General features: G+C 43.6%; 1 protein-coding gene across 2 annotated transcripts; it reads right to left on the reverse strand.

Moving 5' to 3' along the window:
* Nucleotides 1-202: 202 nt before the first annotated feature.
* LOC139570799 (centrosomal protein of 68 kDa-like) lies at nt 203-11780 on the reverse strand. Of its 2 annotated transcripts, XM_071392990.1 has the most exons (9): nt 11682-11780; nt 10260-10397; nt 9744-9806; nt 5865-6259; nt 4268-5591; nt 3947-4152; nt 2447-2569; nt 2091-2187; nt 203-1266 (listed from the first exon to the last, which is right to left on the reverse strand). In XM_071392990.1, exons 4-9 carry the CDS (start codon nt 6210-6212, stop codon nt 1082-1084), a joined length of 2283 nt encoding a protein of 760 aa, XP_071249091.1. In that variant the 5' UTR covers nt 6213-6259; nt 9744-9806; nt 10260-10397; nt 11682-11780; the 3' UTR covers nt 203-1081. The 2 variants fall into 2 exon arrangements, with proteins under 2 accessions (XP_071249091.1, XP_071249092.1); XM_071392991.1 differs by lacking the exon at nt 11682-11780 and having other exon boundaries at nt 10260-11667.
* Nucleotides 11781-15453: the final 3673 nt, after the last annotated feature.

Below are 15453 nucleotides of genomic sequence, written 5' to 3' on the forward strand. Positions count from 1 at the left end.
GAGCAACTCCATATTAATGCCCATGATTTTGGAATGAGAGGTTCAACGAGCAGGTGTCCCCACATACTTTTGGTCGTGTTCTGTCCCTTGATTAGATAAGTATTCACCCCCCTGAGAAAATACATGTTAGAAACAGCTTTGGCAGCGATTACAGCTGTGAGTCTTTTTGTGTAAGTCTCTAAGAGATTTGCACACCTGGATGTACAAAATTTGCCCATCATTTTTTATTTTATTCTTCAAGCTCTGTCAAGTTGGTTGTTTATCATTGCTACCCTGAAACAAAATATAAATACAACATGCAAATTGATGCTCTCATGTTTCATGAGCTGAAATAAAAGATCCCAGAAATGTTCCATACGCACAAAAGCTTATTTCTCTCAAATTTTGAGCACACAGTTGTTTACATCCCTGCTAGTGTGCATTTCAATAAGCTGATGAAACAGCATGATCATTACACAGGTGCACCTTGTGCTGGGGACAAGGCCACTCTAAAATGTGCAGTTTTGTCACACAACACAATGCCACAGATGTCTCAAGTTGAGGGAGCATGTAATTGGCATGCTGACTGCAGGAATGTCCACCAGAGCTTTTGCCAGAGCATTGAATGTTAATTTCTCAAAATAATGAAATTAAAATAATGAATCAAAAGCATGACAACAGTCAAGTGGTCTCTTTCCAACACAGCAAGGTCCATTCCACTATTTTTTAACCAAGTGCAGACACTTTTTGGGCGATTTCACTTGGTTTTGAGAAACTTAGACCACCCGCAATAGACTTCCTCTTTGCATGCTCTGCATTATGGGGGCTACGAAAAAAATAAAAAATTAACATTTGGTGAAAAAAAATGTGAACCAATCCTTTAAGGCATGTCAAAGTGAAGAAGCCCCCCCCCCCCCCCATCAAGCCTGCTCCACCAATCCACACTCATTCTTCATTACTGAAAGAGAATAGGAGAAAACTGACTTCTTATGATGATAAATAATAAAACTGATAACATGTCACTAGAGGATGCTATAGAGTAATCATATCCCAATCTCTACATAACCGTAGAAACATACTATCCATGCATCGAATGGAGCCCTCACTGAGCTGTCCCCTGGACCGCCATCCTATCCGGGTCCCCTGCCTGGGTCTCCTCTCTCCCACTGGGCTCCCTGGGCTGGGTCAGTCTGTCCATGGCCGAAATAATAGAGGAGAAGAGGTGCTCTGAGTGGGTCTCCAGCGCCTTGGACTGCCTCTCAATAAGACAGAGGGTCTCTTTCAGAACTGGGGGACATAAGAAGAGGAAGAGAGAGAGGGGGGAGAGACAGGGGAAGAGATAAGAGAGAGTAGTATAGAGATGAGTATAGAAAACAGAAGAGAAATGGGAAACTGTAGTGGTACATTTCACATTCAACCCACTAAGATTCCTTCTTGTTTGCCTGTGACATGTAACAACTTGGAATAAGAGAAAGATAAGAAAACAGAGCCCCAAAACTCTTAGTCACGCATGGCCGCATTCTCCTCACACAGCATTTCCTGCTTCTGTCAGAGGAGAGGACTGTGGGTATAGAATTACGCCTGACCGCCAGAACAAATCTACAGTATGCCAGTGTTAGGTGTTGAACTGAACTATATGGGACCTGAAACAAATAGTCAATCTCACCACTGTTAGCAGACAAGAAATTCTACCCTTTGATCAAGGTAGCCTTCACACAAACAAGTAAACTAATTTGCAATTTGGAGCCCTTTAAAAACACAGGCAGCGCCCACTTCAATAGTCTCAGATGTTGTTGCTGTGTCATGCAAATCATTTTACGCTTCCGTTAGTAAAGGAGCACAAGTGTATTTCAGAATTCACAAAGGGAAATAGTGTAGGGTGGTGTGTTGGCCTCATCGCCTTCTTTCGGTTAAAACACACCCTTTACTAAGAAGAAGTCTGGACTGACAGGCTGATCCGCTTGAGTTGAGAGCAGGATCATTCCTGTGTGAAGGCAGCCTAATTTCTAAACCTGTCCTAATTATCAGGTGGTGGGTGACACCTTAGATACAGTAGCTATAAATTAAGTAGCTGCAGGCAAAGAGTAACTTGTCAGTGATGGAAGGGTCACCGGGAGAAGTGGAGGTCAAACAACCCAGGAGAAGCTCTCCAGTTTGCAGAACAGAGGTGGTCAGGGGCTGGTGGGCGTTTACTTCTCTCTGAAACCTCTGTGGAGGGAGAAAGGGAGGGGGAAGGAGAGAGTGAGATGGGGTGAAGAAGACAAAGGGAAAAACAGAGGGAGTGGGGAGAAAGAGGCATATAGAAATATTAAGAGAGAGAGAGATAGAGAGAAGGGGGCAGAGTGGGTTGATTAATTCATTTTCCCAAGATATAAAGCTGAGAAGACGCATAGTGTACACCCGAAGAATTAAACATAGAATTGATTTATATGACCATTTAAAGTATCTGTGTATGTGCACCACTGACTTTATAATCCGCCAGGGATGACTTGACACTCTTGATGTCCACAGTGGGCGGCTCCAGCACCGCCATCCTCTCCACCACCGTGTACAGCCATTGGATGAGCTCCTCCAGGTTAGAACAGAAGGTCTGATGGGTAAACAGGTCGTAAGTCACAGAATAAATATCAAATTGCCCCACAACAGCTTGTTTGTGGATTTGAATATAGTAGTATTTAAAGGTGCTACACATAGGATTTGTGTTGTTGTTGAATTTGTGCATTGTAATTTCTGAAAATGTCCATAATATATCTGTAGTAATAGTGGAATGATAGTGTTTCACAGTATTACTTACCCGCCAGTGTTGTGATTGGCTGTGATATTCGCCAATTGATTTCTCCCGCCGGAGCGGCAGCTGTTGTGACTTTGTGGCTGTGCTTCAGTTTGTTTTAGTTTATGTGAGAAAACAAGTACTGAATAGTGTAGGGAATCATTGTATCATCTAAATCGCCGATAAATATATTTCCAGCAACAAAAAATATTGTTTTTACGGTTGTTTGAAGCTGGTGAACAAAAACCGAAAGTAAGAATATTTTTTCGTATTGAAAAGATGTTTCACGGTGATTTAGATGGTACAATGACTCCCTACGCTATCCAGCGCTAGTTTTCTCATATAAACTGAAATTGTTCGAACAGTGTAGAATTTTTGCAAATATCACAGCCAATCACAGTAATACTGTGAAACGCCATCATTCCGCTATTAGCGCCAGATACACTGAGTGTACAAAACATTAGGAACACCTGCTCTTTCCATGACATAGACTGACCAGGTGAATCCAGGTGAAAGCTATAATTCTTTATTGATGTCACCTATTAAATCCACTTCAATCAGTATAGATGAAGAGGAGAAGACAGGTTAAAGAAGGATTTTTAAGCCTTGAGGCAATTGAGACATGGATTGTGTATGTGGCAAGACAAAAGATTTAAGTGCCTTTAAACGGGGTATGGTAGTAGGTGCCAGGCGCACCGGTTTGTGTCAAGAATTGTAACGCTGTTGGGTTTTTCATGCTCAACAGTTTCCCGTGTGTATCAAGAATGGTCCACCACCCAAAGGAAATCCAGCCAACTGTGGAATGCTTTCGACACCTTGTAGAGTCCATGCCCCGACAAATTGAGGCTGTTCTGAGAGCAAAAAGGAGATGCAACTCAATATTAAGAAGGTGTTCCTAATGTTTTATACACTCAATGTATTATGGAAATTTTCTGAAATGACAAAATTGTCAATGAAAAAGAAAAATATATATACCCTGTGTGTAGCACCTTTAAGAGAGATGTACCAATGTACTGTACATGTATTATGCAATATACCATTATCAACACCTTGCACTGATTGTGTAATGGGTATTGTATTTCATTGTGCCGTGTATCATATTGCATTACGCTGCATTGTATTGGTGGAAGTGGCATATGCTTGTTATTATATTCCACAAAATACAGTGATCATCTTACAGTAGCTCTCTGTCCTAACCTGGATGTGCTGCATGAGGGACTCCCTTTGCACCTGCTCCCCCTGGCTCCCCGTCTGGAACTCAGGCAGGGTTAGTCCACTCAGCTGGTCCACCATGCCCGCCGCCTCCCTCAGACTGGCCCTTCTCACTCCCCTGCCTACTACCCCAGCCTCCATCCTAAAACCAGAGCCTCTGGCTGCCTGGAAGGACTCCCCACAATGGATCGCTTCAGAGGCGGAAAGTATTTGAAGTCAAACACGTGCTAAATTAAAAACTATTACAAATACTATAAAATACCATAAAATAATAGAGCCTACTAAAATGCTGCCACCAACACATACCTTTATTGAAGTATTGAAGTGCTTCAGAAATGGACACTTCCTCTTCCTCTTTCTCCTTCTCATCCTCCCTTTCTTCCTCCTTATTCTGCTCCTGTTCTTCTCTCTCCTCCTCTGCCTCCTGTTTCTCTGCCATGGTCATGCAGGACTGGACGGAGGTGTTCCCCCTCTCCAGGGAGTCCCAATTGGCTGTGACAGACTGGCTGAGTTGGGCCGTCACCTCCCTGACCTGCTGGGACAAACCCTGGAGCTCCTCCAACTGCTCCGGGAGAGGCCAGAACTCCTCGTCCCAATCCCACTCTCCGAGGTATCCTGGCCGGGGAAGGATACTGGTTGTGCGGATGAACGTGGTGGAAGAGGAAGAGGAGCTGCCATGTTGGTGGTAGTGACCTCCCCCGCTACGATGTGAATGGTTCAGACCACCACCACTTCCACTATAGTCCAGACTCTCTACTGATAGACCAATAGGGTCCGCAGAGAAGAAGGGGCTAGTGGAGAGGCGACCATCAGAGGACTTGGAGTGTGAGAACCCACGCAGCTCAGATGACCTCTGACCTATACCCAGCATCCCCATCTCCCTGGCCCTACTAGTGCCCACCCCTGCCGTGACACTTAGGGAAAAGTCCAAAGCTGATAGGCTGATGGAGCTGCAGAGGCGGTTCAGTTCTATCCCCGAATCCAGGAGGCCTGGGTCTGTCTGGATGAGAGACCCACCCCCGAGCTCAGAGGTATCCCATCCACCCACCACCCTACCTGGCCTCAGGGGGTAGGTGTAGTCCAGGAGGGTCTGATACTCCTTATCAGGGTCCCAGCTCGAAGAGTGTCGGTCTGGGGAGTGGGGCAGGGAGCTGGAAATGGTACAGGGCCAGCAGTTGGCCTGGTGGGGGGACATGGTGTAGAGCGCAGGGTTGGAGCGACCCTTGGAGTCGCCCACTGAAGGGCCTACGTTTAGATACGTTTCCCCTCCCCCTTCACGTGATTGATAAACTTCACCTGCAACCATTCTCAGCTCTGTCCGTCTCTGTCTGGAGGGGTGCAAATGGGGGATGTAGGAAGGCGAGAGGGAGGATAGCAGAGTGGAGGTCCACTTGGGTCTGAGTGGAGTAGAGAAGCTATGGACCTCCATGGGTCGGCTGGAGAGGCTGTGTCGGCCGGGCCTGCTGCCCATGTATAATGACCTGAAGGTGGGTTCTTCGTGTGACAGCCTGGTCCTGAGGTCTGACACCCCCAGGGAGGTGTTGAGGTCCTCTTTGGAAGCTGAGCAGGGTGAGATGTCAGCCTGAGAGGGGTTGAGGTTGTCTGGGGACACCTGTTCAGCCCGTCTGACCTGGAAGTCAAACACTCTATTATGATGGTCTGCTTCATTACTGCTACCTTCCCACTGTCGCTCCTATGGTGAGGGATAGAGTAGGAGTAGGTACAGCTAACATACACTGTAGTATTCCTTGTTATTATTTCTATAGTAGAAGTAGAATTAGTTTCAAAGCAACAAAAAAAATCAGGTCATCTAAATTTAACATGTGTTCTTTATACTTCTCAGAAGTCATACAATTGTAGCAGTCAATGCATTTGTTACAAAGCATATACACTCCCCTCTCACGTTTTCTGGGTGCTCCTGTAGGTATGATTTCTTTAGGATGGAGGTCTGCTGCTCTGTGGTGGTGACCACCGGTGTCCTTATAGAGTACTGCCTCCTGTCACTCATATAACCGGAGGTGGGTGCCATGGTAGCATTCTTCCTGGAACCACCGCTGTCCCCTTTCCTCCTCTCCTCGTCTCCTCGTCTCCTCCTCTCCTCGTCTTTGTCTTTGGAATGTTGGGTTGTTGTTCTGCCTGTCCCACTCCTCTGGATAAACTCTGGAATCCGGGTCTTCTGTCGCCCACTGCAGCCCTTGGACCCCATCGGAGAGACGTATGCTGGGAAGGCCCTGTCAACTCCCAGCTCCATGGTTACAAGGAAAGGCCCAGAGATGCGTCATGTGTCCAAGGCAACCGCTGAAATTGACAGCAATTTTTTTTTACATTTCAGTCTGTAAACAGTTGTTGCGATGTAAAACAAAGACTGGTTGCATAGTCAGGGTTGGCAGCACAGATACGTATGAGGGCGCATATTGGGTCCATGTGAGTGGAATGATATCATATGTTTGCTCCTGGCTGCCTGACTCGCCTCACTGATCTCATTAAGTATGCATGCTCAGGCTTGCCTTGCCAGTGTTCGCTGGACCAGGAGAAAGAATACTGCCCTTTGTCCACTTCTGCAGTAACGTAGCTACAACCAGACAGACCAACCATATAAACACACAAACATTTAGCATCCATCCAGCTAGATCCGCCTGACAAGTCACGCTGATAAGGTAATGTAAACCACCATATTAGGGTAACGTGCAGTAACAAGTGGTTTATTTATAGTAAGGCTCCTCTAATGGTATATACACTAAAAGACCAAAAGTATGTGGACACCTGCTCGTCGAACATCTCATTCCAAAATAATGGGCATTAATATGGAGTTTGTCCCCCCCTTTGCTGCTATATCAGCCTCCACTTTTCTAGGAAGGCTTTCCACTAGATGTTGGAACATTGCTGCATGGACTTGCTTCCATTCAGCCACAAAATAATTAGTGAGGTTGGGCACTGATGTTGGGCGATTAGGCCTGGCTCGCAGTCGGCGTTCCAATTCATCCCACCAAACCATTTCTGAATGGACCTCGCTTTGTGCAAGGGGGCATTGTCATGCTGGAACAGGAAAGGGCCTTCCCCAAACTGTTGCCCATAAAGTTGGAAGCACAGAATTGTCTAGAATGTCATTGTATGCTAAACGTTTTAAGATTTCCCTTCACTGGAACTAAGGGGCCTAGCCTGAACCATGAAAAACAGACCCAGACCATTATTCCTTCTTCACCAAACTTTACAGTTGGCTCTATGCATTCGAGCAGGTAGTGTTCTCCTGGCACCCGCCAAACCCAGATTCGTCCATCGGACTGCCATTCTTTGATGAACTGACTTGTTGTAAAAGTGGCATCCTATGACAGTGCCTCGTTGAAAGTCACTGAGCTCTTCAGTAAGGCCATTCTACTGCCAATGTTTGTCTATGGAGATTGCATGGCCGTGTGCTCGATTTTATAAACCTGCCAGTAACGGGTGTGGCTGAAATAACTGAATCGACTCATTTGAATGGGTGTCCACATACTTTTGTATGTATGTACAGTGCATTCGGAAAATATTCAGACCCCTCTACTTTTTACACATTTTGTTACGTTACAGTCTTATTTTAAAATGGATTAAATAAATGTTTTTCCTCATCAATCTACACGCAATACCCATACTGACAAAGTGAAAACAAGTTTTTTGAAATCTTTGCAAATGTATTAAATATAAAAAACAAATATTCAGACCATTTGCTATGAGACTCGAAATTGAGCTCAGGTGCAACCTGTTTCCATTTATCATCCTTGATCATCCAATCAAGTTTTTACAACTTGATTGGAGTTCACCTGTGATAAATTCAATTGATTGGACATGATATGGAAAGGCACACACCTGTCTATATAAGGTCCCACAGTTTACAGTGCATGTCAGAGCAAAAACCAAGCCATGATTGTGTTGAGGCACAGATCTGGGGAAGGGTACCAAAAAAGGTCCCCAAGAACACAGAGGCCTCCATCCTTCTTAAGTGGAAGAAGTTTGGAACCACCAAGACTCTTCCTAGAGCTGGCCGCCGGCCAAAATGAGCAATCGGGGGAGAAGGGCCTTAGTCAGGGAGATGACCAAGAACCCGATGGTCACTCTGACAGAGCTCCAGAGTTCCTCTGTGGAGATGTGAGAACCTTCCAGAAAGACAATCATCTCTGCAGCACTCCACCAATCAGGCCTTTAAGGTAGAGTGGCCAGACGGAAGCCACTCCTTAATAAAATGCACATGACAGCCCGCTTGGATTTAGCCAAAAGGCACCTAAAGAACTCTCAGACCATGATAAACAAGATTCTCTGGTCTGATTAAACCAAGATTGAACCCTTTGGCCTGAATGCCAATCGTCACGTCTGGAGGAAACCTAGCACCATCCCTAAGGTGAAGCATGGTGGTGGCAGCATCATGCTGTGGGGATGTTTTTCAGCAGCAGGGACTAGGAGACTAGTCAGGATTGAGGGAAAGATGAACGTAGCAAAGTACAGAGAGATCCTTGATGAAAACCTGCTCCAGAGCGCTCAGGACCTCAGACTGGGGCGAAGGTTTACCTTCCAACAGGACAACAACCCTATGCACACAGCCAAGACAATGCAGGAGTAGATTCAGGACAAGTCTCTGAATGTCCTTGAATGACCCAGCCAGAGCCCGGACTTGAATCCGATTGAACATCTCTGGAGAGACCTGAAAATAGCTGTGCAGCGACGCACCCCATCCAACCTGACAGAGCTTGAGAGGATCTGCAGAGTAGAATGGGATTAACTCCCCAAATACAGGTGTGCCAAGCTTGTAGTGTCATACCCAAGAAGACTCAAGGCTTTAATCACTGTCAAAGGTTCTTCAACAAAGTACTGAGTAAAGGGTGTGAATACTTAAGTAAATGGGATATTTCCATTTTTTTAAATATACATTTGAAAACATTTCCAAAAAACAGTTTTTGCTTTGTCATTGTGGGGTATTGTGCGTAGATTGATGAGAGGGGAACAAACTATTAAATCCATTTTAGAACAAAGCAGTAACGTAACGAAATGTGGAAAAAGTCAAGGGGTCTGAATACTTTCCGAATGCACTGTATGTATATAAAGTTAATAGATCAAACTTCAAAATATTAGATAAATTTACCTCAAAATTGTTTTGTTAAAGTGGCTTAAAAAATGTAATTGACAGACAACATTTATAACTGAGCAAGAGTAGTGGCAGCAAGGAAAATTGGTGACCAGTAGCGTTGCGTGGATGGAATCACAAGGGAAGCCAAAACAAAAAGACATATTACAACCTATGTGTTGTGATAATTGCATTGTTTGCCCTATAACCTGTTAGTTCATACGCCTTGCCACCGTGATATATGGGCATAGGGCCGAGACAATACGAAAACACAATGGCAGAATAAATTCAACCATAACCTTTGTTTCATCACAAAACCGGAGAGCAACCTCTGTCCGGTGAAGTCCACAAAGCATATCGCATGTAACAAACAGTTACATGACCTACAACATGGTCAAGTAAGTTAAGTTTCCCAAATTTTCGGACGACTTAACTATTGATTTAGAACCACAGAGTTACCACAAGTCGCAAAGTAAACAGGAGCTACTTCCACTATTCTAGCACCATTTCAACTTCAATATTTCAACATCATTAAATCACCTACTGTATGCTTCGACAAATACAGCGACAACTAAAAAGATACCAAAAACAATTTAGTCCAATCAATGTAAGCTAAATATATTGTGGCTGTCCATGGTACGGATTTCTGTGTGTGTGTGTGTGCGTGCAAGTAGAAAGCACATGTTGACTCACCCTACTTAGAGAGAAATGCCAATACCATCATCCTCTCTTTCATGTTGACGAAACGTTCTATGACTGTAATAGAGTACACGTCATTGAAAATAAGAATTTGTTCTTAACTGACTTGTCTAGTTAAATAAATAGAAAGGGCCTTATGAATTTATTTAAATTGACTGATTTCCGAATATGAATTATAGAAATGTTGCGTTAATATTAATAGGAAAGTTACTTTCCTGCATAACCTTTCTGAACAACCCATCCCGGATCCGGGATAATTGTCATCAGCATAGCATAGCGCCACAGTCAAATAATATTACAAAAAATATTTATAATCATGCAATCACAAGTGAAATATACCAAAACACAGCTTAGCTTGTTGTTAATCCACCTATGGTGTCAGAGTTTGGAAATATATTTTACAGCGAAAGAAATCCAAGCTTTTGTGAGTGTAGTTCTCAATGCTACAGCAGCTAACCCCAAATTACCATAGTCACGAAATCGTGAAAAACAATAAAATTCATCGCTTACCTTAGATAATCTTCAGACGTTTCCACTCACGAGACTCCCAGTTACACAACAAATCTTCTTTTTGTTCGATAAATATTACTTTTATCACAAAAAAACGCCATTTGGGTTGTAGAAAAAAGCGACAGCCTCATTCAGGTCCTGAAAGGAAGACGGAAATTTCCAAACGTATCAGATTAAAAAATATTCCTAAAAATATTTATAATCATGCAATCACAAGTGAAATATACCAAAAACACAGTTTAGGTTGTTGTTAATCCACCTATCGTGTCATATTTTGAAAATATATTTTACAGCGAAAGAAATCCAAGCTTTTGTGAGTGTAGCTTTCTATGCTACATTAGCTTAGCCTTATAGTAGCTTGGTTAGCTTGGTCACGAAAGTAAGAAAAGCAATCAAATGAATCGCTTACCTTTGATAATCTTCGGGTGGTTCCACTCACGAGACTCCCAGTTACACAACAAATGTTCTTTTTGTTCGATAAATATTACTTTTATATCCAAATACCTCCGTTCGTTTGGTGCGTTATGCTCCGAAATCCACCGGAAAGAGCGGTCACGAAAACGCATACGAAAATGCCAAATAATATCCATAATGTCCACAGAAACATGTCAAACGTTTTTTATAACCAATCCTCAGGATGTTTTTCAAATATATATTCGATAATATATCAACCGGGAGTGTTGGTTTTTCATTAGGAAACAATGGCCCCCTTTCTCTGTTGCGCACAACTCACTCTGAGAGCCCCCACCTATCCACTTACGCAATGTAATCTTTCACGCTCATTTTTCAAAATAAAAGCCTGAAACTTTGTCTAATGACTGTTGACACCTTAGGGAAGCCATATAAAAAGGAATCTGGTTGATATCCCTTTAAATGCACGTTAGGCATGCATAAGAACAGAGAGGTTTCAAAAAAGAGGCACTTCCTGATTGGATTTTTCTCCGGTTTTTGCCTGCAATATCAGTTCTGTTAAACTCACAGACAATATTAAGACAGTTTTGGAAACTTTAGAGTGTTTTCTATCCTAATCTGACAATTATATGCATATTCTAGTTTCGGGGGCTGAGAAATAGGCAGTTTCAAATGGGTACGTTTTTTAGCCAAAAACGAAAATACTGCCCCCTAGCCTTAAGAAGGTTTTAAGTAGGAAAAAGCAGGAAATGCCAATTAGACTGGTTTTGGATTTCTCCTAGACCAAGATGATTATGGAACTGACGGTTTATGACATAGCCCCTCTACCCTCTAGTAATTTAATAGGATCTCTATGGCGTTGTCAATCAAAGCCTACTACAGCAGAGTAGGCTTTGTTAGAGATCCTAACAAAGACTATTACCTTTATGCCTACACGATTTGAAATATCCTACTGTATTATGTCTGAATACAAACAAATACACATCAATTTAATCAATGTTAATTTCATACCTCTCTGTTGAAGCTGATCAAATCATTTCGGTCCCCAGTGCTTCTTTGTTACTTTCGTTTGAGGGAGAACAGTTGTGGATACTGGCGCTTAGCAACAACTTGTTTGCCTTTAATCACACATGGCAGAGCAATGCACAGTGAATAACTGATATTGTTGTTAAAGAGCCAATGAGTCTTCTTGCCAGACATTTCTGGGAACAGGACTAGTTTTCTTGTATATATTTATCTTAAGAGAGCCTAACTTTCAGAGGTATGCAGGTAATTTGACACCTCAACATTACATTTACATTACATTTAAGTCATTTAGCAGACGCTCTTATCCAGAGCGACTTACAAATTGGAAAGTTCATACATGGTCCCCCCGTGGGGAATGAACCCACAACCCTGGCGTTGCAAGCGCCATGCTCTACCAACTGAGCCACACGGGACCACACTAACACTAACTAGGGTTGTGCACTGTGACACTGTATTATAGTATGGCCTTAATACGCACATTTAGTTAAGAGCATAGTTTTAAGACAATGATACAGAAGCTTTGCTCTGTGAGAAAACCCTCTAATGTTTTAGGATGCTGACTACGCTTCTGACAGGCAATGTTTTTTTAGGGGTCTGAAAAAGTACACAGATCTCACTGGGCACCAAAGGTAAGCCCAGTGATTCCAAACAAATGAACAAAACAAAGCAGCGATCCTGGGTGAATAAAGCTTGCTCACTGTCCAAAATGGTCCCCGTTATAGACATCTATTTCTTGGTTAGTTTGGCCTACATTTCCTAATCTTGTTTGTAAAGAAAGCTCTTAATTGTCAATCTAATGTGTCAAATAAATTTCCTAAGAGCCTTCCAGGTCTTTCAAAAATCCCATCTTTGTGTGAAAAACAAACAACTATGGTTGCCAGGCTGAAACAAAATAGCCTAGAGTTTACAATAATTTATGCTTCCTAATATTTTAACTGTGATTCGCTACGTAGGTCCTAGTAACTTTAAATGATTGCATGGGTCTACACAAAGTACAAGTCAAAGACCAGTCAATTGAGAAATAAAAAAATTACCAGTGCAGGGCTTGGGGGGTGGAGGGGGGTCCGTGTACATTTAGTTAAGATTTCTGACTCCAAACTGAGAATGGAAAAAAATGGAAAACGGTAAATGTTCTGTTTTTCGTTTCTGAATTTGAAAAAGAAAAATCGGAAATCGACTTGTTTTCTCATTTATTGCGTCAAAATTGGACATGGAATAACAGAAAACAAATAAAATGCATTCAATTTTTGATTGTAGTTTTTGTTCACACATGGAAGTACATGCCTCCTCGTAGAATATTCACGGGGCTTAGGGGGGGTGTTTACAGCCTAGGTTGGCAGCACAAAGAAAGGATTAGACTGTGTGAGTGTGACAGGAATATAAAAATACTCATGCTTGCTAAAATGCATGACTTATTATGAAATTAGCATGCCAATAGAAAAGCTCAACAAATGAACAAAGTTGGCTTGCACTAGCTGACTATTGACTAGCTAGCAGGCTAGTTAAGTTAGTCCCACAACCTGCTACAAGATTAAGGTGGCTTCTGTAGTTTATAATTTCCACTTTAAAATGTCAGACTTGATTTGTCCTAACTAAAAACACATCAACCTTCTCAAAAATGTCAATTAATTACAAACCACACAATAATTAACATTTTCTATTGCTGCAGGATTATTTTCCTGCTTTGAGAAAATTGTAAACATTATGACCCTACATCTGTACATACACCCTGTGGGGAGGGGGAGGGGGGGTTGATGATCAATGATACGGAACCAGTCTAATATTGCTTGGTTAATGATACCCCCCTCACACACAATCTTCCTCTTTCTCTCACTCACACACCGACAGGACCATTCATACAGTTCAGTCCTATGGACGATGCTCTCAATGTCCTGCACTACTCTTCCTACAACAACCCAATGAGAAGCAATAAACCTGGCCCCATGACTGTACATTAAGTGTGCGTAACTCTCTAACCCTGCTGTACCTACTGTGCTGAGATCCTACCAGGTGGCGTGGCGAGAATCTGTCTCCGCACCACGTGCTCTCACCACTGGTGTCCCCCAGGGCTCTGTTCTAGGCCCTCTCCTATTCTCGCTATACACCAAGTCACTTGGCTCTGTCATATCCTCACATGGTCTCTCCTATTATTGCTATGCAGACGACACACAATTAATCTTCTCCTTTCCCCCTTCTGATAACCAGGTGGCGAATCGCATCTCTGCATGTCTGGCAGACATATCAGTGTGGATGACGGATCACCACCTCAAGCTGAACCTCGGCAAGACGGAGCTGCTCTTCCTCCCGGGGAAGGACTGCCCGTTCCCCAATCTCGCCATCACGGTTGACAACTCCATTGTGTCCTCCTCCCAGAGTGCTAAGAACCTTGGCGTGATCCTGGACAACACGCTGTCGTTCTCAACTAACATCAAGGCGGTGACCCGTTCCTGTAGGTTCATGCTCTACAACATTCGCAGAGTACGACCCTGCCTCACACAGGAAGCGGCGCAGGTCCTAATCCAGGCACTTGTCATCTCCCGTCTGGACTACTGCAACTCGCTGTTGGCTGGGCTCCCTGCCTGTGCCATTAAACCCCTACAACTCATCCAGAACGCCGCAGCCCGTCTGGTGTTTAACCTTCCCAAGTTCTCTCACGTCACCCCGCTCCTCCGCTCTCTCCACTGGCTTCCAGTTGAAGCTCGCATCCGCTACAAGACCATGGTGCTTGCCTACGGAGCTGTGAGGGGAACGGCACCTCCGTACCTTCAGGCTCTGATCAGGCCCTACACCCAAACAAGGGCACTGCGTTCATCCACCTCTGGCCTGCTCGCCTCCCTACCTCTGAGGAAGTACAGCTCCCGCTCAGCCCAGTCAAAACTGTTCGCTGCTCTGGCACCCCAATGGTGGAACAAACTCCCCCACGACGCCAGGTCAGCGGAGTCAATCACCACCTTCCGGAAACACCTGAAACACCACCTCTTTAAGGAATACCTAGGATAGGATAAAGTAATCCTTCTAACCCCCCCCCCCCCCCCCTTAAAAGAGTTAGATGCACTATTGTAAAGTGGTTGTTCCACTGGATATCATAAGGTGAATGCACCAACTTGTAAGTCGCTCTGGATAAGAGCGTCTGCTAAATGACTTAAATGTAAATGTAAATGAGATAATATGACTCTAGAACAGTTTTACACTATTTTAAATGGAATGCTCAACAGTGATTATCTCTCTCTCTCAATTCAATTCAAAAGAGGCTTTATTGGCATGGGGATCATATGTTAACATTGTTTATTCCACCTGCTTTGGCAATCACAAATGAACAGTTAACTCTCTCCCTTCTGTCGCTTGACAATCTTTACAGTTCATTCACAGATGGTATGGTATGTAGGCTGGTTGACGCCACCTGCAGGCCTGTTTGAGGGACAACAGAACAGAACATATCAGAATTCTTGGACTTCAGCTGAGACCCTCCTCTCCTTCCCAGTCCTTCAAGGAAAGACCCTTCTTTACACTTCCTTTAAGGCACGATGCTCTCAGTGTGTCTCTCCATTTCTCTCATGTCGTGTAGTATTCTCTCGCTCTCTCTCCAGGATACATTAGGGACAGTTGTTTTGTTGTTGGCACCAACATCATTGCCAAGCAGTTGACTTGGCAAAGTTCAAGTGTCATACAAAGTGGGTAATGTTGAGCCCCCAAATCCTGTCTGTCACTGAATCAATGACATATCTTAAACATATACAGTTGAAGGTGTGGTCTGTAC

The sequence above is a fragment of the Salvelinus alpinus genome, chromosome 3, assembly GCF_045679555.1.
Source record: "Salvelinus alpinus chromosome 3, SLU_Salpinus.1, whole genome shotgun sequence".
Classification (NCBI taxonomy): Eukaryota; Metazoa; Chordata; class Actinopteri; order Salmoniformes; family Salmonidae; genus Salvelinus; species Salvelinus alpinus.